The 19,789-nt window shown below is 62.3% G+C and overlaps 2 protein-coding genes and 1 long non-coding RNA gene across 4 annotated transcripts; 1 reads left to right on the top strand and 2 right to left on the bottom strand.

Moving 5' to 3' along the window:
- Positions 1-166: 166 nt before the first annotated feature.
- On the bottom strand, positions 167-11,351 carry PRKCSH (protein kinase C substrate 80K-H). Its single transcript, XM_043586614.1, is given in 19 exon segments — positions 167-483; positions 605-768; positions 852-951; positions 1,043-1,117; positions 1,300-1,389; positions 1,631-1,700; positions 2,160-2,219; positions 2,222-2,258; positions 2,331-2,519; positions 2,833-2,919; positions 3,596-3,674; positions 4,279-4,363; positions 6,909-7,038; positions 8,498-8,615; positions 9,510-9,567; positions 9,668-9,763; positions 10,394-10,510; positions 10,695-10,868; positions 11,229-11,351. Coding segments are annotated over 17 exon segments (1,614 nt in total). The 5' UTR covers positions 10,771-10,868; positions 11,229-11,351; the 3' UTR covers positions 167-483; positions 605-621.
- Positions 11,352-11,474: 123 nt separating this feature from the next.
- ODAD3 (outer dynein arm docking complex subunit 3) lies at positions 11,475-19,701 on the top strand. 2 transcript variants are annotated; one of them, XM_043586612.1, is made up of 13 exons: positions 11,475-12,306; positions 13,538-13,659; positions 13,758-13,835; positions 15,032-15,202; positions 15,300-15,401; positions 15,505-15,630; positions 15,786-15,908; positions 16,395-16,547; positions 17,507-17,667; positions 17,750-17,906; positions 18,508-18,663; positions 19,093-19,177; positions 19,345-19,701. In XM_043586612.1, the coding sequence occupies exons 1-13, from the start codon at positions 12,066-12,068 to the stop codon at positions 19,461-19,463; spliced, it is 1,794 nt and encodes a 597-aa protein (XP_043442547.1). In that variant the 5' UTR covers positions 11,475-12,065; the 3' UTR covers positions 19,464-19,701. The 2 variants fall into 2 exon arrangements, with proteins under 2 accessions (XP_043442547.1, XP_043442548.1); XM_043586613.1 differs by lacking the exon at positions 18,508-18,663.
- On the bottom strand, positions 13,709-15,840 carry LOC122486902. The gene is made up of 4 exons (XR_006298268.1): positions 15,729-15,840; positions 15,047-15,157; positions 14,714-14,948; positions 13,709-13,814 (listed from the first exon to the last, which is right to left on the bottom strand). It is a non-coding gene; the product is annotated as an uncharacterized LOC122486902 (long non-coding RNA).
- Positions 19,702-19,789: the final 88 nt, after the last annotated feature.

The raw sequence follows: 19,789 nt of genomic DNA, 5'->3' as shown, positions 1-19,789 counted from the left end.
AGATGGGCGTGGCCCAGGGTCCGTCTGTCCTGTGGTGCTGGGCTTCGCTGCCATCGCAGAGATGGGGGGCTGGTGAGACCCTAACTGCGGAGCCGGCCCTGCCTTCCGCCCTCTGCCCATCCCAGGGGTCCGTTCCAGACCGGAGCAAAGCAAGACAGACGCGACCTGGTTGGGGGATCACGTTTATTGTTTTGAGGTCACAGGTCAAGCCACTCGTCCCCACCAGGAGGGAGGCAGACACCCTGGGCAGGGTAGGGAGGGGGGCACCCACGGAGGGCGAACTCCTCTACTCCACCCCTGGAGGCCGCCGGGGCCTGGGAACGTGGCCGTGCCCTGCCCGACCCCCGAGAGCAGGGCACAAAGCTCCGCGCGGTTTCTGGCCCCACCGTGAGGACGAGGAGACCGGAGGGGCGGGCCCTGGTCCATGACTGAGGAGCAGGCGGGCGGGCGGCACCGCTGGGGCTATTTCCATGCCTTGAGGTTCTGGAACCAGAGAGAGATCAAGTGAGAGAGAGGGGGTTGGAGGCGCACGGGCGGGGAGAGAAGCGGCGGCCGCCCGGGTCTGTGTTCCTGGCGCCTGGCCGCACCCCCGCTCCCTGCCCACCTCCGCGCCCAGGAGGGCTAGAGCTCGTCGTGGTCGCCTTCGGTGGGCTGTTCGGGCGGTGGCTCCGGGCAGGCGGCCGGCGTCATCAGCTCCATGAGGTACTCGCAGCGACTGGGCTCCGTGGTGCTGGTCACCACCGTCTCCTTGCCACACAGCAGGCGCACCTGGGGCGGGCGGGAAGGGGCTCGGGTGGGATTGGGCGGGACGGGGCCCCCGCGGCACCCCCCAAAGGCCCTCGGGCACTCACAGTGGTGGAGCGGTTGGGGCCCTGCCAGCAGCCCGTCCCCTGCTCGTACTTCATGGCGCTGAACTTGTCGTGGTCGGGGCCAGCCCACGAGCCCCAGGTGCTGCGGGAGAGCGGGGCGGGCTCAGTGGGGGGGGGGGGGGGGTATGGGGGAGGGGGGCCGGGGAAAGGGAGCCCAGTCTGAGCCCACTCACCCGAGGCTGGTGGGGGAGCCGCCGAGTTTGGGTTTCTGTGAGACGAGCTTGAAGGGGCAGAGCCGGTAGACGTACCTGTCACAAGAAGGGGGTGGTGGGCAGGGGACACAGGGCCCCGGCCTCCTCAACGTGCCCACACGGACGCCCCAAACTCCACTGACCGCCCTTAAGGCAGCCCCTGCGCCCACTCCCCTGGGTCCTGGCCCAGGCCCCGCCTCCCACCCCGCTGGCCTGGGGGGGGCGGGGGGGGGGCGCACTCGTTGGTGGTGAGCTCGTAGCACTGGCTGTACAGGTAGGCGAACTCTCCGTTGGGGCCAAAGTCAAAGGAAATCTCCTGCTCCAAGTTCCTGGAAGGGGAGGCCAAGCAGGTAAGGGGCAGCCGGGTGCGCCACAGCCTCATTCAGGACAGCACGGGAAGGCCCACTCCGGCAGCCCGCTGCCACTCGGGGGCTGGACGTCTGGGGACCCTCCCTGCAGGAGCCACTACTCAGCAGAGGTTGCCTGGGCAACTTCCCATTACACCTCCTCTGGGGAGCTCGGCGGCCTTGGAAACCCAGCCCTGCTGTAGCCAGACCCCGCCCGCCTTACCTGATGGACTCCTGCATGTCCCTCAAGGACCGCTCGGCGTCCTCAAACTTGTTGCGGGCCTCCTGGGCGGCTGGAGGGGATGGGCAGTGTCGGGGGAGGTCAGAGGTGCCCCAGGCCCCATCCGGGAAGAAGAGGGAGGGGGGGGCCGCAGATACACCCGCTCCCGCCAGCAGACCCCACCCCGCTGCCCAGGCTCTCAACCCCTGAGGGAGCGGGGCCAGCACTCTCGGGGCCTAGCTGGCTCCTCACCCGCCAACCCTACGACACAAACAAGCCGCAAACAAGCCGCAGCCGGAGAGGCAGGAGAGGGCCCCCCGGGGCTGATAGGGGTGGCGATGGTTTCTCCAGTTCCAAATGCCCCCTCCAGGATGGCCCAACCCCCCCCCCCGCCCCCCCGCCAGGCTTGCTCAGGGCCAAGGCGAGCCCACCTTGGGAACCAAGTGAGGCCAGCTTCACGGGCCCCTGCGGGTACAGGTCGTAGGGGCACAGGTTTGGACACAGTCCCCTCCCTCCCCTGCCCAGCCCTCACCATCAATGAAGGCCTGCGTCTGCTCATCGTAGGGTGGCATTTTGTCCTCTTCGGGGGGCTGGCTGCAGGCTGCGGGGGCACCAGTGGGGGCGGGGCCTCCTGGGGGAGGGGCAGAGTCAGCGAGTGACCCGGCCCCCCCCCAGTCACCCCCCTTCTCCCCCAAACACACACCTTGGGCTGCTCCCCCTGCACCTGGGAATCTTCTTCCTCCTCTTCGTCCTCTTCTTCGTCCTCTGTCTCTTCTTCCTCCTCCTCCTCTTCCTCCTCTTCCATGGGTGGTGAGGGCACCGGAGGCCGCTCCTCCTTGGGCTCCGTCAGGTCAGGCTCCGAAGGTGCGGGCGGGGGGCTGGTGGGCAGTACCTGGTGGGGGTGCGGGCAGTCGTGCCACGGACTCGGCCGTGGCTCGGGTCCCAGCTCACACCATCACCCAATGGGCGGCCTCGGTGACTCCACCCCTCCCAAGGGGCCTGGAGGGAGGGACAGATTAGCTGTGTGGGGGGGGCCTCCACGGAGGGTGCTCGGGTCACCCAGCTGGCCAGGGTGGCCCTGCGCCAGAACCAGAGGCAGTTCCTTTGTGAGGCACTGGTCGGGGGGGGGGGTGGAGCGGTGGGGGGGGGGGGGGAGAGACTGGGCGGGGAGGGGGTGCCGCATCCCCTCTCCTACCCCCACTGACCTCAGGCCGGTACTTGTCCCTGACGGCAGCCCAGACGCGGTCATAGAAGGCAGCAGCGTCACTTTGAATGTCTCCCCCAAGAAGGGCCTGTGTGCGTGTCGGGGGTGGCGTCAACGTCAGGGCTTCCGCGTGCCCCCCTGTGCCCCAGGCACTCTCGAGGGGGGCCTCAGGCCACGGTGCCAGGCACGGATGGGCCCTGACCACCCATGGCCAGGCCCGGGCCCGGCCGGCTGTAGTGGAACAGGCTGAAGGGGGCAGCACCGGCCCGAGGGAAAGAGGAGGGGACCCAGAGGAGGGGGGCAGGTGGGGGTGAGGGCTGGAGAGGCCAGGGAGAGAAACCGATGGACAGAGAGGGAGAGGGGGCTACAGAACACAAGTGCCCGAGGCCGCTGGGCCCTCAGGGAGAGGCAGAGGCCCAGGCAAGGCAGGGAAGGACCCAGCAACAGGGATCCAGACCCGGCTAGGCCAGGGAGCCACGACCCGCATGCCAGGGGGGCAGAGTGCATACACGCACTTGGGGGAGCACCATGGGGCGCTTTCCTAACCAGATGCCCCCGTGGCCCCTGTGTGGTGCCACCAGGTCCCAAAGGACAGGGAGGAAAGCAGGGCTGCTACCCTCTTGCCTCATGCAGGCAAGGTCAGGTGGGGCCCTGAGGACAGTCCTTAGCCAGCCTGTCCCCCCCTTCCCCCCGCCTCCCGGCCCTGAGGTCACCCTAGGGCGATGCCCTCCGCAAGTCCCAGGACAAGGAGGAGGAAGAGATACCTGAGCCTCCCCTTCGGACAGGGCCCCGTCACCATCCGTGTCCAGCTCTGGATGGGACTGCAGCTCAGCGACTGAGACCCTGCAGGGGTGCAGGCAGAGGCCGACGGAGGGGTGAGGCCCGCTGGCTCCGGGCCAGCTACCTGCTAACCCCCCAACCAGGACCCCTCCCCAGAACTTGTTTTAGGACCTCAAAGGTGGGGAGGGCAGCACAAGGTGGGAGAGGGTGAGCTCTGGCCTTGGGGTCAGAGTGGGGCCCAGTCCCCCGTCTCCTACCCCATCCTGAGGACCCCACAACCCTCCAGGGGCTCCCAGGAGAGACAGACTCCCTCTTCCCAGCAGCCCACCCTCCACTCAGCCGTTAGCCTGGGGCCGGCCAGCGAGCTCAGGGGCACAGTGGGACTGGAAGGGGTCTGGCTTTCGTCAAAGAGTCCCAGGCCACAGAATAGACTTGGGAAAAGTAATGGGACCCCCAGTCACCTCGCCTGGCTCCTCGAGGGGGTAGTTTCCTTCACCTCCTACCCTCAAGGTTTTCCTGGACCCACTTTATACCTGAGCGAGCAGAGGCTCGCTCAGATATAATCTGGGACTAGCTGAGGACTCGAAGGGGAGGTGGGGCTGGGGCGTGGGGTAGGGGGAGGTGGGAAGAGGGAGCCCCGGATCCGGGACAGGCCAGGCCGACTCACAACCCATCCATATTGTCGTCCAGCTCCTGGAAGGCACTGGCTGCCAGCTCCTGTTCCCGCTGGGCCTTGGAGGCAGCCTGCTGCTCTGTGGAGGGACCAGCTCTGTCACTCGCCACCCCGAGACCGGCCCTGCCCCGACAAGAAGGGGCTGGCAGACCGCACAAGGGCAGGGGGGAGACCAGGCGTAGGCTTCCCGTGTCCGGGAGGCCCCCCTTGAGAAGCAGCCAGCGCACCCCACCAGGCCCACTGGGCTCCAGCTGGGCTCCGGGGTGGGGTGTGGCCAAGCCAGGAAGGCTTATGGGGGTGGGGGGGTGGCAGGGAGCGTCTCAGGAAAAGGGAAAGCCAGCCCCACCAGAGCAGGAACTGGGCTGCGGCCGGTGGACGCTGGACAAGGGGCCACAGCTGTGCCTCTGCTCCGACGGCGCCTCCCCCCCCACGTAGGCCGGGGGGGAGGGAGAGAGGCCACAACGCAGCTGCAATTACTAAGCTCATACTGTATACCAGCCCTCAACTCAGCCCTCTTTAGCCGGGCAAGCGGCGTCTCCTCTGCCACGCTGTGGGTCCCCCCCCCCCCCGGAGACCCCGCAGTGTCCCAGCAGACCAGGCTGGCACTGTGCCCCTCTCACACATGAGGCCGGACGAAGGGACCTGCCCACGGTTACCGGGCCGGCAAAGCGCAGAGCCAGGGGCAGAAACGCAAAAAGGTTTAGCAAGGTCAGCGTCCACCAGATTGCGGGGAAGAGACTCCCCAACGTCACAGCGGGGAGAGGAAGGCAGGGCTTGGGGACAGCCATTTGACCACCAGAGCCTGAGCGTGCTTCTAGCTGGAGACTGCCAGGGAAAGAGGGGAGATAACAAAGCCCAGGGTCTCCAAAGAGCAGCGGACGGGGGAAGCCAGGGGCTGGGGGCAGAAACAGCCCGTGCTGAGGGGAGGAAAAAGGGAGTCCGCAGACGCCACGAGGATTCTGGACGGGAGGCCTCCCTGTTCACCTGCCCCAGGCGGGGCACAACAGCTCCAGTCTGCCTTCAGGTCGTATCCAGAACCTGCCCACTTCTCTCCACCCCTGCGCCCCCCACTCCGGTCCAGCCCCTCTTCGCTCGCCTGCACCAACGCGATCAGCTCCTCCCTGGCTTCCTGGCTTCTGGTCCTCCGCTGCTCTGAATGCTCTACGGCTCCCACCTCACTTGGGGTAAAAGCCCTCCCCATGGTCCCCAAGGCCCTGCCCTGGTCTCCCTCCACACTCTCATTCATTCTCTCCAGCCACAGGGCCTCCTTGCTGCTCCTTAGAAACCAGACGCGACGCCGCCTCAGGACCTTTGCACCTGTGCCCCCTGCCTGGCTCACTCCTCCCCTCAGCAGGCAGCGGCTTTCTCCACCTTGTTCGGTGCTGAACCACGGGCACCTGCGGTGTGCCTGGCACGTAGCAGCCACTCCACCAATGCTGGCTGGTGGAACTCCCGGATTACTGACTATGAGCAGCCAGGGCAGACAGACGGACAGAGAATGCAGTCGGGGAGATGGGAACCATCAGTGTGGACTCAGAGTCAGGCTGCCCGACTCCTGGTTACCAGCCCTATGAGCAGCTAGGGCCACGCTTCCAAGTCCTTCCGGCAATGCTACGTCCTTCAACTGGTCCGGTGTGGCCTCCTGTCCGCCCGTCCCCCCCCCCCCCCCCACTATCTGCTGCCACAGCGTGACCCCACTGGACAGACTATGAGAACCGGGGCCAAGGCTTCTGACTTCCCATAATGGCAGCACAACCCGCCACAGGCGAGAAAGTGCTGGACAAAGCATAAAAAACCACCTCCAAGCAACCAAGGTGACATAGATTGCCGGGACGAAGAACAACTCAGGAAGGGAAAAAAGCACGAAGCTCCTGGCAAATGGGGATGTCTGTCTGGATGAGAACATGGGACACAGGGAGAGCGGAAATCAAAGCCCCAGGTGGGGAGGAGAGCCGCCCCCGCCCCATTAAGGGGTAACTAAGCTGTGACCCCCTCAGGGCCATCCCCTTAAGGAGAGACTGGACCAGAGATCACCTAGCCTGTGCTCACACCTCGGCTCACTCTGCCTGAGAGGGATCTCCAGCCTTCGATCTGGACTCGGGAGACCCCCTCCCCCCACACCGAAGGTAGTGTTCCCACGCGGCTGGCAGAAAGGAAACCCTCTCCTCCCAGAACACAATCACTTCTGCTGAGCTGCAAAGGATTCCTACCAACGAGCTTCAAATCCGATGACTGACAGGCAAAGGCAACGAGGGGCGTGGGGAGCAGAGGCACCACGATCAAAAGTCGGTAGACACACGGGGCGCCTGCGTGGCTCGGCCGGTTGAGCACCTGACTCTCGATCTCGGCTCAGGTCAGGTTTGTGGGGCTGAGCCCCGCATCGGGCTCTGCGCTGACAGCACAGAGCTGCTTGGGATTCTCTCTCTCCCTCTCTGCCCCTCCCCTGCTCACGTGTGCGCGGGCGCGCGCGCGCGCGCTCTCTCTCTCAAGATAAGTAAGTGAAAAAAAATAGAGGCTGGTAGACGCAAGAAACAGCGGATAACGATAACGAGCAAGAGTCTCCCGGGCCCAGGCTCTTCCCGGGCAGGAGACACGGGCCAGCCACGGCCAACCCCATGACGCACCTTCCCACCGCTTCTGGTGCCGGTCCTTGGCCTCCTTCTCTGGCTTCTCAGCCTCCTCCTTTGCCATTCGCAGCACCTCCACCTCGTCCTCCAGGGACTTCTTTCCGGCCTGCAGCTCGGCGAGCTTCTCCTGCGTGGGCCAAAGACACGCCGCTCCACCTCTCCTCGCGCGCTGCCCTCCTCCTCCCGAGCGCCGCCCTCCCCCCCCCCCCCCCGCCACACCACCCGGCGGCCACAGGCGACCTGGCCCCCCCCCCCGCACCTCCCTGGATCTCCCCCTTCGTGTGGCTCCCCACGGCTCGCCGGAGAGAGACCCGAACGCCCCAACGTGGCCCCCGAGGTCCCGTATCACCGGGCCCACCTCTGCGGCATCTGCCCACGGCTATCTCGGACTGTAGCCCACGGCTCCCCCAACAAGTTAGACGGCCCCAAATGCTCTCTGCCTCCAATCCTTCACACGTGCTTTCCCCCCCGTCCAGAGCGCTCTGCGTGGCCAATTCTATATGACCCTACGGACTTCGCTTTAGACAGAGGCCGCCGCCTCCTCCTCCTCCGGGGGCCTTCCCTGCTTCCTGGCCCCACAACGGGGGAGGAGGGAGACGAGGCGGGCACGGGTCTCCTCTATGCCTCATAGCCCCAAATGTCCCTTTTTCCAGGGGCCCTGGGTGTCACTTTGTCGTCTGTTCCTCTCATCGGACGACCTGCCCTTGAGGGAGTTCCAGGTCTGCTTGCAATCTCGGGCCCCGTACACGGCACATCCTGGGCCTCTGTGGACATTCTGAGAAGGGACGAGCATGCCGCGTGGATGGGGCCCCAAGCTGAAGGGTCTTAGCCCAACCCCCACGGGATCATTTTCCTCCTCAGACCTCGGCCAACACCTCAGCCGGGCCTGCTTCCAGGAGGGCAAAGGTCACTTGGAGCCAACCTCACTGCATGGCGCCCCCACTCGCCCCTGAAGTCAGAAAGGACTCTGCTGCCCTCCCCACCCCAAGCTCGGGAGGGACCTCACTGGCCAGGGCACGGAGGTGAGAAAGATCTGGAACCTTCCCTGGGCAGCAAAATACAGCTGAAGCCCTTGTGCGGTCTGGCAGGAGTCCGGGAGCAGGTGGAGGATTCTGACCCATCTAACAGCCAAGGGGGTGGCAGGCAGGGGAGGAAGAGACACATGCCCGGGGACACCGTTTCCTCCAGTCCCCGCGGCACTCACCCTATTGGACCAACCCGGCTGCTCGGACAATGTCCTGAGTCCTCCCCCAAGAACCGGGAGGTCACATGGTCACCGGCCTCATCTTACAGATGATGGTACCACGGAACCAGGATGCAGAGAGGCGTCGCCCCTGTTCTCAGAGGCAGGAGGGGCGCTCCTCTGAGCCCACATCAGCCTGCCGCCCGAGGCCCTGGTGGACACCTGTACTGACCAGCACTTGGGAATGGCTTCACCGATGGCTAAACACCCAGCGGACAGACGGTCACTGGCCCCGGGACGCCGCCAGTCAGGGGCGGGAGTCAATCCAACCCAGCCTCGCCAGCCCATGGCTCCAGGCCTCAGGGCCCAGATGGTCCTGGGTCCGCCCCAAGGGGTCCCTCACCTGCTTCTCCTCCCGAGCCTTCTTCCAGTCTTCAATAAGAATCTTCTTCAAGCGGAACCCCTCTCGGGTGACCTCTGCCATCTGCTGTAGAGTCTCTCTCTCCTTACGGCCCTTCTCTCTGCGGGGCAGGGGACACACAGGCACCACTAAGGACGCCCTTAGGGCTCACCAGGTCTGCCTCTTCCAAAAGGGCCCAGCCCCCTATCTGCTGCTCCCTGGCCCCCCTCCCCATTGGGAACATCAAAGGCAAACCCTCCTCCCCCCCTTCCCCAGGCTCTCTTGGCTTCAGAGCCCATCACCCCTGTCCTTGGGAGGGAACACAGTGGTCAGAGCCTCAGCCACTCTAGGGATCTAGGGAAGGGGCTGGGGAATGCTGGGATGTGGGGCTAGAAGTCGGCTCCCAAAAGAGAAAGAAAAGCACGGAAATCACAGATTCCCAGACGAAAAGATCACTGACTGTGTTGCACCTGACCCAGCCCGTACTTAAACGATCGTCCGTCAGGTGAGTTTACCGAAGTACTGGGACTTCCAGCTTCTCCGAAAAATGAAATGTAGCTTGGCCATCCGCCCTCAACTGACAGGAGTCAAGGGGCAACTGTCCCTTCAGAAGCCATAACGCCTGCCACTCCCTACGGCCTCGTACTCAGCTGGCTTCTGGGGTTTAGGCCACCTGCCTGGGGGCCTTTCAGGTTTCCGGTCCTGCCGCAAGAGTGCAGCAATTGAAAGATCGGAGTCCCGCGCTGGACCGAGCCTGGGTTCGAGTCCCGGCTCGGAAATCTCCCAGCTACAGGAACACCCGGGGAAGTCACTTTTAGCATTCTACGCTGGAGTCTCCTCATCTGTTGAATAGGGAAACAACTGCACCCGCTTCTGGGCCCGAGGTCATGTGGCAATGTGGCATTCGTTCACGAGACGCGTGGTACGGATACACGAAAGCAGGAAAGAGAGGGGCTTGGTTCCCTGGCCGGGGGGTGAGGCCAGGTCCAGGGAGCAGGGGGCATCACCCACGTACTTGCAGGTATTCTCACAGACGATCCCGCTGTTGTATTCATCTGTACCGTCACAGCAGTCTGAGAGCAGAAGGGGGGGGGGGGACGGACTCAATCAGCCCTGGCGGTGGCTCCTCCTTCCTCCCTCCCCCCACCCCAGCCCCCGGGGGATCTCACTCACCGCAAACTCCATCGTTGACCCATCGGGAGGCGATGTACAGAGGCTTGTAGCCAGTGTTGGTGCAGTGGAAACTGCCATTGGGGCAGGCGGCGGTGCCTGCGGGAGGAGGAGGAGGAGAGTTTTCGGGCCGTGCTCGGGGCCAGCATGCCGCATCCACCCGCAGGCAGACCCCCGTTCCCCGACCCACGTGCACGTGGACAGCGCGTGAAAGGTGAGAGCGTGACCGAGGCGGAGGAAGGGGAGCAAGGGCAGCCCCACACTCAGGGCCTGAAATAACCCCCCCCCCCCCGATGCCCCCTCCCGCCTCTCCGTGCGGGGCGCTCAGAGCAGGGCCATGCCAACCGCCGTCCCTTGCCTCCACTTCTTTGTCCGCCCCTGGACCCCACCTGCTCTCCCATCCCCGAATATTGGCACCTCCACTGTCCGCACACTTGGGGATTCAGTTGAGACCTCACTTTCTGACCCTCGGGCTAGGTGGGGGCCCCTCTGGGCTCCCACGGGGGCGCAGTGGCCCTCCTCGCCAAACCACAAACCACTTGCTTCTAAGTGCCTGCTTTCCCCCACTCAACAGGGAGCCACGTGAGGGCAGGGCTGGGTCTATCTTGGTCACCACCACATGGCCTGGCATCTCCCAGGCACTCAAACAACACAGGAGCGAATGAATGAAAGAAAGAAAGAATGAATGAATGAATGAACGAATGAACTAAGGAAAAAAAAAAAACTCACCTGGCTCATCTGAGCCATCCTTACAGTCACAGTAGTCATCGTTGACCTGATCAAAAGGGATGGTGGCAGAGCCATCCAGGCAAGTGAAAGGCTTGGACTCGTCGTAGAAGTGATGGTCTGGGGACGGGGGTAAGGGGCTCAGCCCAGGGCCAGAAGAAGCCCTCTCAGTCGAATGGCACCTCTGCCCCCCACCCGGCAACTGAGCATTGCCGCCTTCCCTACCCAGAGGCCAGGAAACTGAGGCAGAAAGCTCGAGTCGGGCCCTCCCACACCCTACTGCCACCTCCAGCGGCTGACTCACTGGTGAGGGAGACGCCCCGGGGTCGCTTGACCTCCACGGCCCAGCACAGGGGCAGCAGCAACAGCAACAGTAACATCTCGCCGGAAGCTCGCAGGCCGGAAACTGGTTCGGCGGCGGGGGGGGGGGGGGCGGGAGGAGGAAGCCGGCTGCGGGGAGATGTGCTGTTTCCCCACGCTGCGACAAGAAAGGGACGGCAGGTCAGTGGGAGAGGGCTACTTCCAGCCAGAGGAAGTTACCTCTTCCTCCAGCCAATTGGATTCCTCCATCGCTTCCGGGCAATGGGGGCTCAATGTGCTTCCGATAGGGGGGTGGGGGCTCCCCAATCTGAGCCAGAGGGAGTCTCACTTTGCTTTTATCAGTAGTGGCTCAAAACCTCCGCTCACTGTTGGGGGGGGGGGGGGTGAGCTCTCCAATTCCCGCCAATAGGCCGAAGGGGTTAACAGTCTCCCTCTCTACCGACGCACACCCTCCGGCTGCCCCCAGTAAGAAATTGGGGTGAGCCCCCCCCCCCCCCCGCGCTAGTTCACCACCTACACGAGGCCGGGGCAAAGGTCAATATCCACCGCGCCCCCCGGCTCTGCAGCCAACTGTTCCTCTCGAAAAAAGAAAGCGGAAATGTGTGGGACTCGTCACTTCCGACATCAGGCCGCGCGGCTCGGGACGGCGACTCGAGGGTGCCATGTTGGGAGTGGCAAGTGGAGGAGGGGACGGGCTGGAACACAGGCGGCCATCTTGAATAGGACTCTGAAGTCTTAGAGGGGATCGTTGTGACGATTCCCGCTTAATGGCGGCACAAGATGCCTCCATCTTGGGAGTGGCAGATTCTGCAGCCGGAAAAGAAGGTTCCTGAAAAATGCTCTCCAGTGCCCGCGGAGTGGTGGACAGGGGGATTGAAAAAAACAAAAACATGGGGACACTTGGCTGGCTCGGTTTGTGGAGCTTGCGACTCTTGATATCAGAGCTGTGGGTACGAGCCCCACGTTGGGTATGAGCCCCACGTTGGGTATACAGGTTACTTAAAAATCAAACCAAATCTTAAAAAAAAAAAAAAAGTAAGCACGTGACCCCAAAGTACCCTCCCCCCAATATCCTGAGGCGCCGCTTTGCCAGCCCCCTATTGGGCCGCCCCTCTGCGCAGCGCTAGCCAATGAGAGTGGTGGTATGGAACGCGGGCGGTTTCCATGGGAGCGCTGGAAGGAGGAGGGGACGGAGGTTACCTAGCAACCGGGAGATGCTGCGAGGCCGCGCCAAGCGGTCAGAAAGTGCATTCTCCCTGAGCCTGAGGAACCCGCGTCGACGACGGATCTCGGACAGGGGCGATTGCTGGTTGCCGCCTTAAAATCCGCAGGGGCTCTAGGCCCCAACCTAGTCATGACGTCTCCCCTGTGCTGGGGTGCGTCAACCAACGTCCTGCGTGCTCAGGACCAGGCTTCGACCTCCTCCAAGGTCAAGAGCAGTCCAACTCGGGCCAAGCACCGCCACCCCCAAGGCAAGGGCGCTGCCCACGCCTGGCTCCCACTCCATTCCAAGGCGGGACCCCTCCACACCGGCGGGGGGACGTCCACTGTGAACGCGCAGGTGGCAGAGTTACAAAAGAAGATACAAGTGTTAGGTAAGATAGCTCGAAAGGGCACCAAGAATCAGGAGTCAACAGTGTCCACCCAGCCCTTCGACCAGGCACGGTGTGACAAGGGCCTTTCCCCGGCCTTCATCCAGGTGACCAGCTTCTGGAGGCAAAAATCCGTACTCGTTCGTGGTTTTCCTCATCCCTCTTATAAAATCTTCCCTGGGCCCAGAACCAGCTGGACTGTGGTTCATACTTTTGGGTAATGTCAACTCCCATCACGCACGGGGTGGTGAAGAACATAGATTCTAGAGCCAGATTTGCTGGGTTCAAATCTAGGCTCTGCGCACGCTGTTTGACCTTGGGGGACTGTGAGTAACCTACTAGGTCTCAGTTTCTCTGTTCATAAAATGGGGATAGGAGTACAGCACCCCAGATAGTTGAAATGTATAACGTGCTTAGGACAGTGCCTGGCACATTAGTAAAGCACTCTAAAGTGTAAACCAATGTTTTTCAATGGAAGAGGGCTATTTTGCTCCCAAATGGACATTTGGCAATGTCTGGGGACATTTTTGGTTGTCACATTGTTGGGAGGGGGGTGCTACTGGCATTTAGTGGGTAGAGGCTAGGGATACTGCCCAACCCCTGACAGTTCATGGGACAGCTCAAAACAAGTAATTATCCACCCCAAATGTCAGTCGTGCCAAGGTCGGGGAATCCTGACATACACCATTAGCATTATCGTTTTGTTATTATTAGAAGGTTATCTTGCACAGTAGTTGAAGGAATGGGTTCTGGAATCCGACGTTCTGTAACCTTGAACAATCTAGTAAGCCTGAGCCTCATTCTTCTCATCTGTAAATGGGTATGATGTGGGGGGCACCTGGGTGGCTCAGTCAGTCAGGCACATGACACTTGGTTTCAGCTCAGGTCATGATCTCACCGTTCGGCTTCGGGCTCCGTGCTGACCGTTCAGGGCCTGCCTGGGATTCTCTCTCTCCACCTCTCTCTCTCTGCCCCCCGCCCCGCTCATTCTCCCTCTCTTTCTTTCTCTAAGTAAATAAAAACTTTTTTAAAATGGGTATGATATGGATATGAATACATACCTATTGACATATGGTATTTGATACTCGGAAAGTTCTTTTTCCGGCATCCAACATAGAATAAGAGCTCCAACTGAAGTCTGGTTACAATATTAAGTCGATAAGAAGAGGAAGGGCTTCCCTCTGGGAAGCCCTCCACCCCCTGTGACACTGACTGTGTACCTCACATGACTCAGAGGGTGACCGGAAGGCCTTTTATGAGAGCACCCAGTGGACCATCAAGAAAAATCAGAAGACCATCAACCAGCTCCACGAGGAGACCAGGACGCTGCACCTGCATTTGGCGGACCTGCTCCAGGTGAGGCTGCCGAAGTGGACGAGAGGGTCCCAAGAGGCAGGGCGGCACCCCGAGGGCAGGTGGGCTGGGTGTGTGGTGACTGAGCTCCCCTCTTGCAGGGAGATGAGAAAATGGTCCAGGCAGTGATTCGGGAGTGGAAGTCAGAGAAGCCATACCTGAAGAACAGGACAGGCCAGGTTTGTCCCACCCCACTCCACAGACCATCTGCCCTCATCCGCCCTCATCTCCAGCTCGTGTCCCCTCCCCGCTGGACTCCCTGCCTCCCGTCTCACCCTCTTCTATCCTTTCTCCACACCGGCTGGCATTCAGTTATTGGCTCAATTAATCTTTATCCCACACCGACCATGTGCTAGGCGTGGTATTAGGTACTGGGGAGTATGCAGTCAAAAAAAACCAGACCAAACCTCCACTCCCCAAAACTTCGAATCGTAGTGGGGAGGGAAGAAAGAAAGCAGAAAGAAAGAAAGAAAGAAAGAAAGAAAGAAAGAAAGAAAGAAAGAAAGAAAGAGAAAGAAAGGAAGAAAATAACTTCCAGTAGTGACAGGAGAAATGAATAAAACAAAACAGAGTGTCTTATTAGAGATGGATAGGGCCAGGGGTTTGCACTTTAGATTGGGGGGTGGGAGTCAGCAAAGCTCCCTCTCTCTAAGAAGGTGATATTTGACCAGAGAGTGAGACAGGCAGGGAATGATGTGGGGAAAATGCTCCAGGCAGAGGGAACAGTAAGCACAAAGTCCCTGAGGTCGAAACAAGGCAGCCAGTGTGGCTGCACGGGAAGGAGGGAGTGGGGCTCTGTAGGAGATGAGGTCGAGAGAGTCAGCAGGGGTGCCTGGGTGGCTCAGTCGGTTGAGCGTCCAACTCTTGATTGCGGCTCAGGTCCTGATCTCATGGTTCAGGGGTCGAGCCCCACATCTGTCAGCACGGAGCCTGCCTAGGATTCTTTCCCTCTCTCTCTCTCCCTGCCCTCCCCCACTCGTTCTCTCTCTCTCTCTCTCTCTCTCTCTCTCCCTCTCTTTCTCTCTTTCCACCCCCCCCCCCCCCCCGCCAAGCTCACCCTCTCTGTCTCTAAAATAAAAAATAAAACCCTGAGACTGGATAGGATCGTCGAGGGGTGGGTGTGAACAGAGGCGAGGCTATCTCTCCCAAGTCCAAGGAAATGCAGAAGCGACAGACAGCCGGTGTGGCACACTGGGGAGCGGGGGTCCTGGCAGCCACCAAAGAGACAATGGGCGGGAAGAGGGGATCAACCAGGTCAGATGCTGCTGAGGCCAGGAGATGCGAAACAAGATCTGGGAGAAGAGAGGGAGGGTTAGGTGGGAGGGTTCAGGCTCCCGCTCTCGGCCCCCCTCCCTTCCCCCCCCCCCCCCCCCAGCAGGCCCTGGAGTACCTGGAGCACCAGCTGAGAGAGAAGGTGAAGCAGCTGGACGCCCTGCGGCACCAGGTGGGTTTGCAGCGGAAGTTGCTGGATGAGCTCTGGCTGCGGTACAGCCTACGCGAGCTGGAGCGGGCAGAGGCGCAAAGTGGCAACACGGAGGTGGCCAAGGTGAGGCTGTTGAGATGCAGGGGGCGGGGCGGGGGGGGGGGGGACCTGGGAGAACTGGAGAGGCGAGGGGACTCAGCCCATCCTTGCTTCCCTCTAGACCATGCGGAACCTGGAGAACCGCCTGGAGAAGGCCCGGATGAAGGCGGAAGAGGCCGAACACATCACCAGAGTATACCTGCAGCTCAAGGCCCATCTCCAGGTAGGGACCAGGACGTCTGGGGGTGGGGTGGAGGCAAGCGGGAGGGCCAGCCTGCCCAGGGACGGCGGTCACAGGCCTGTCCCACCCCCCCCCCACCCCCCAGGAGGAGAGCCTTCACTTGGAAAACCGGCTGAAATTCATGGAGGCCGAGGTGGTGAAGACAAAACGTCAACTAGAAGAACTGCAGGTGGTGGACCAGGAGGCGTCCAAGGCCCGGGACATGGCCAAGGTGCCAGCCTGCCGGGCCCCGGGGATCCTGCCCCGGCGCCACGGTCTCCTGGGGCGCAGAATCGGAACCCCAGCTGTCCTCGAGCCCCTCCCACCTACCTCCCGGGTCCCTGGGAGGTCCCAGCTTGTCCTGCTGTGCCCCTGTCGTTTCTCCAGAATCAGCTGCAGTGTTTGGAGGAGTCCGTGTTCCGAGAGCGCAAGAAGCGTGAGCGCCACTTATCCGAGTGCAAGAAGCGCGCGGAGGAGAGGAAGCTGCAGAACCAACGCTTGGAGCGCAAGGTGGGCGTGTCCAGGGGCGGGGCGGGGCCGACGTGGCCCCGCCCGGTCCCAGCCACACCCCTACTGTTGGCCCACACCCTAGACCCGGCCCTACGCCACACGGGTCCTGACTCCGCCCCCACCTCCACTGGATGCCAGCGCCGCTCCCACATCCCTGACCTCGCCCTCCCTCCATCTGATCGCCTCGTCTGGAGAACCTCCGGACCGCCCCTCACTCGCGGGTCTTCCCCATCCTTCCCCGTCTGCATACCCCCCACTTCCGAAAGCTGAGCCTGCCTGCTAGCCCGCCCCCTCCTCACAGGCCCCGCCCTCGCTCCTGACCCCGCCTCTTTGCCCTGCCTCTGAGGCTGCGGGTCCCCGACCCGCCCTTTCCCGCACTCCTGGCCCCGCCCCCTCCCGGGCCCCTGTCCCGAAACTCCTCTTGGGCCTCGGCCCTAAATCCTTGTCTGAGCGCTAGCCCCAGCCCTGACCTCGACCTGCGCGCAGGCCCAGCGAGAGCACGTGCTGCTGCAGTCCGAAGATTCGATCCAGCAAAGCCTGCGCGCCAAGGAGGAGACGCTGAAGCGGCGCTGGAGCATGTACCAGATGGAGATGCTTTTCGGCAAGGTCAAGGAAGCCACCGGCGTGGCCGATACCCACGTGAGTGCTGCCCGCTGCCCGCAACCCTCCCCGCCCTCCAGTCACGCTCAAACTGAGCCCAGGCCAGTGAAGCCAGCACACCCAGCCGCCCCTTTCTGCTGGCCCAGTTTCCTCAGCACACAAGCCTGCCCTCTACTTAAAAGACACTCCTTCCTCCTCCAGTTACTGCCCCGTTTTCCTGCCGCTCCTCACAAGCAAAACCCCCTCGAGCTGTCTACACTCGCCACCATTCCCCCTCCTGTTTGCTCTCATGCTAGCACTAACTTCTTTGGCATGTCAGCTCTGTGAGAACTGTGAGTTTGGTCTCTCCTGTGTCTCCAGTGTCTGTAACATGGTCCGGGGCATGGTAGACTGACTGCCCAGTGCTACTCTCAGACCCTTGGCAAGCTGGGCCCCTGCCCTGGGGCCTATGCTTTGCGGCATTTTCCTTGAAATTTGCTAAACCCTATGTTTCCCGCCGGTGGATACTGGTCCCACTGGACCCCAGTTCAGTCTCTCCCCTTTGGACACTCTCCCACTCGCTACTCCTCCCATAGGGCAACCCCGACCTATGGGGTCATCTGGGGCACTGTGACCAGGCAGCTTTCCAGAAATCGACCTGATGGACAGATAGCTCCGGAGATTGGCCATGCTTCCTCACTGGGTTGGGCGAGATTCACAGGCCTAACACGGACGGCAGGTTGATTTTGGAAAGCAACTGTGTTCTCTGCTGCCCTGCACCACACGCTGGTTTTTACCTGATTCAAATTCCTTATAGAGACAAGGGCCCCACAAAAATTGTGTGTTGGGGACTGCCCACCCTCCAGGCAGCTCTGAGTCTAGCTCACAGAGTCCAGAAGCATCACTGTGCAGAAGCCACCAGCTTAGGCCATCTGTCCCGCGTGCCCAGGGAAAGGAGGAGGGGGTGCACCCAGGCCTGCCCGGGGCCCTGCCTCTGACTAGGGCTGGGCGGCCTGCAGGCGGTGGTGAGGCGGTTCCTGGCACAGGGCGACACCCTCACGCATTTGGAGGCGCTCAAGAGCAAGAACAAGCAGAGGCTGCTGACACTGAAGCAAGAGAAGCAGAGGTTGCAGCGAGAGTTCGAAGGCCTCAAGTACTCGGGGGAGACCACGCTGGTGAGGTGAGGCCCCGGTGCCCAAGGGAGAGAACGGGGGCCCCGGGGCTCCAAGGCGCTCCAGCGGTGACCTCCCCATCGCCTGTAGCGAGCAGAAGCTGCAGGCTGAGTTGCAGGAGTGCCTCGAGGCTGAAGAGCAGCGGCGCACCGAGGCCCAGGATAAGCTGGAACACACCATTCAGTCCATGCAGATGGCCAGGGAAGGCCTTGAACACCTGGCGGGCAAAATGAAACACATCGCCGTGGTAGGCCTCACCCGCAGGAAGCTGGGCCCACAGCCTCCCACAGCCCAAGAGGCTGGGGTTCCCGCCCCTTCTCAGGGGAGCCTACTCCAGGGGACCCACCCTATGCCCTGTCCGGGATGTCAGAGGCCTGCCTCCAGGGGGAGACCTCCCCCACTGCTCAGAGTCCCCAACCCCTGTCCCTGCGGAGAAACCCCTTATTTCTCAAGAGGCTCAGGACTTCAGAGAGCCTGTCCCGGCTTCACGGGAAAGTCCCACCTTGCCTCCGCACCCCAAACCCCAGAGACCCCACTGCAATGCCTGGGCGGCCTGAGACAGGGGAAGCCCCAGCCTGCCGGAAGCAGAGTCCCATTTCTTCTGGCTTCTCCCGAGTTAATACTCCCTTCTCCCACTAAAACCCCTCGCTCCACCAGTTGTTTCCCTCTGGAGTTCAGAGGCTCTCCCTTCACCTGCTTGGCCCCTTGACAACAGAGGTCCCGCCGCACAGGGGAGATAGTACCACCCCTGTTTGGTGGTCCCTCGCCTTCAAAAGTCTGGTTCTGGAGGGGGAAAGCCGGTCCCTCCCCCCCACCCCGGGCTGACTCGGCTCCGCCCCCGGCCTCAGGACGCTGGCAGGTTCGCTGGAAAGGTGCTGGATCCCAAGGCAGATGACTATCTGCCAGCCCTGCTGGGCGTCGTGGAAGAAAAGCTGCTGAAGCTGCAGGCGCAACTCGAGAGCCAGGACATTGCCGCGATGGTGCACCACCTCGCCAACCGCGAGGTGCCGGTTCAGCCAGGGGGCGGGGCTGAGGATGCAGGGGCTGGGGCGGAAAACCAGGGAGCCGGGGACACCCCTTGGGAGACCAGGGAGGAGGCCTATGGGCCGGGAATGAGTTTCAGGGGCAACGTGTGAGGTTTGAGGGGCCGGGAGACCTTCCAGAGGGACCGGGAGGCCACTGGGCAGGGCTGGGGCCTGCGTGTGCGGGGATCAAGGGGCGGGACCCCAGGGACCAGGGGCGGGGTTGGGTATCTCGGAACGCAGAATTCGGCTGGGCCCGAGAAAAACTAAACCGGAGGGGTGGGCAGAGGTCTCCCGTGGAATCAGGGTACATCTTGGAATGGGGTGAGGAAGGGTTGGGGTACAGAACTTCCCTGTAGCCTCTACCCCGCCCACTCTCTTTTCTCCCTCTCCCTCCCTCCCTCCCTCCAGTTCTACTCCATCCTGGAGGGAAAGCTGCCCCGGTACAACACCCGCATCGCTCTGCCCCTCGCCAGTCACAAGGACAAGTTCTTCGGTCAGTACGGTCAGGGAAAAGGGGGCGGGGCTGGGGGCCCAAGCGGGGCAAGGAACAGTGGTCCGAGGCCGGGCCTGGGGCCAAGGGGGAGGGGAGGGGCGGTAAAATCGGGGAAGAGAAATCTGAGCCAAGAATGGGAACCCGGGTCCCCTCACTGCCCTCCGCAGATGAAGAGGAGAGTGAGGAGGAAGAGAGCAACGTGGCGACCCGTGCGGCGCTGAAGATGCGTTCCCAGAAATTAATTGAATCCCGCAGCAAGAAGCGCAGTCGTTCGAGGAAGTCCTAGGCTCACGCTCACACCCACCTGGTGCTTCCGGGCCCTTGCGAGCTCCCAACCGTTCTGGGTCCAGCCTCAGGCCCTCGGGCCCCTTGGAGGGCTAAACGCGGCCGGCACAAGGGAGCGGAGAAGGCCAGTGGCGCCGGGAGTAGAAAAAGGGGCCGGGCCGCCGGACGTTCCCACAGTAAATCTTCCAAGGCGGGCCCGCGCTGGCCTCGGAATAGCGCAATAAAGGTCACCGACCAGCCCCCTGGGTATTTGCCTCTCCTTGACCCTGCACCGCTGCAAACTGAACCGGCCGCCCCTAAGATCCAGGGCCCGTAGACCCCACCTTC

The sequence above is a fragment of the Prionailurus bengalensis genome, chromosome A2 (assembly GCF_016509475.1).
Source record: "Prionailurus bengalensis isolate Pbe53 chromosome A2, Fcat_Pben_1.1_paternal_pri, whole genome shotgun sequence".
NCBI lineage: Eukaryota > Metazoa > Chordata > Mammalia > Carnivora > Felidae > Prionailurus > Prionailurus bengalensis.
Note: the sequence above shows the minus strand (reverse complement) of the source record. Positions and strands in the feature narration are given on the sequence as shown.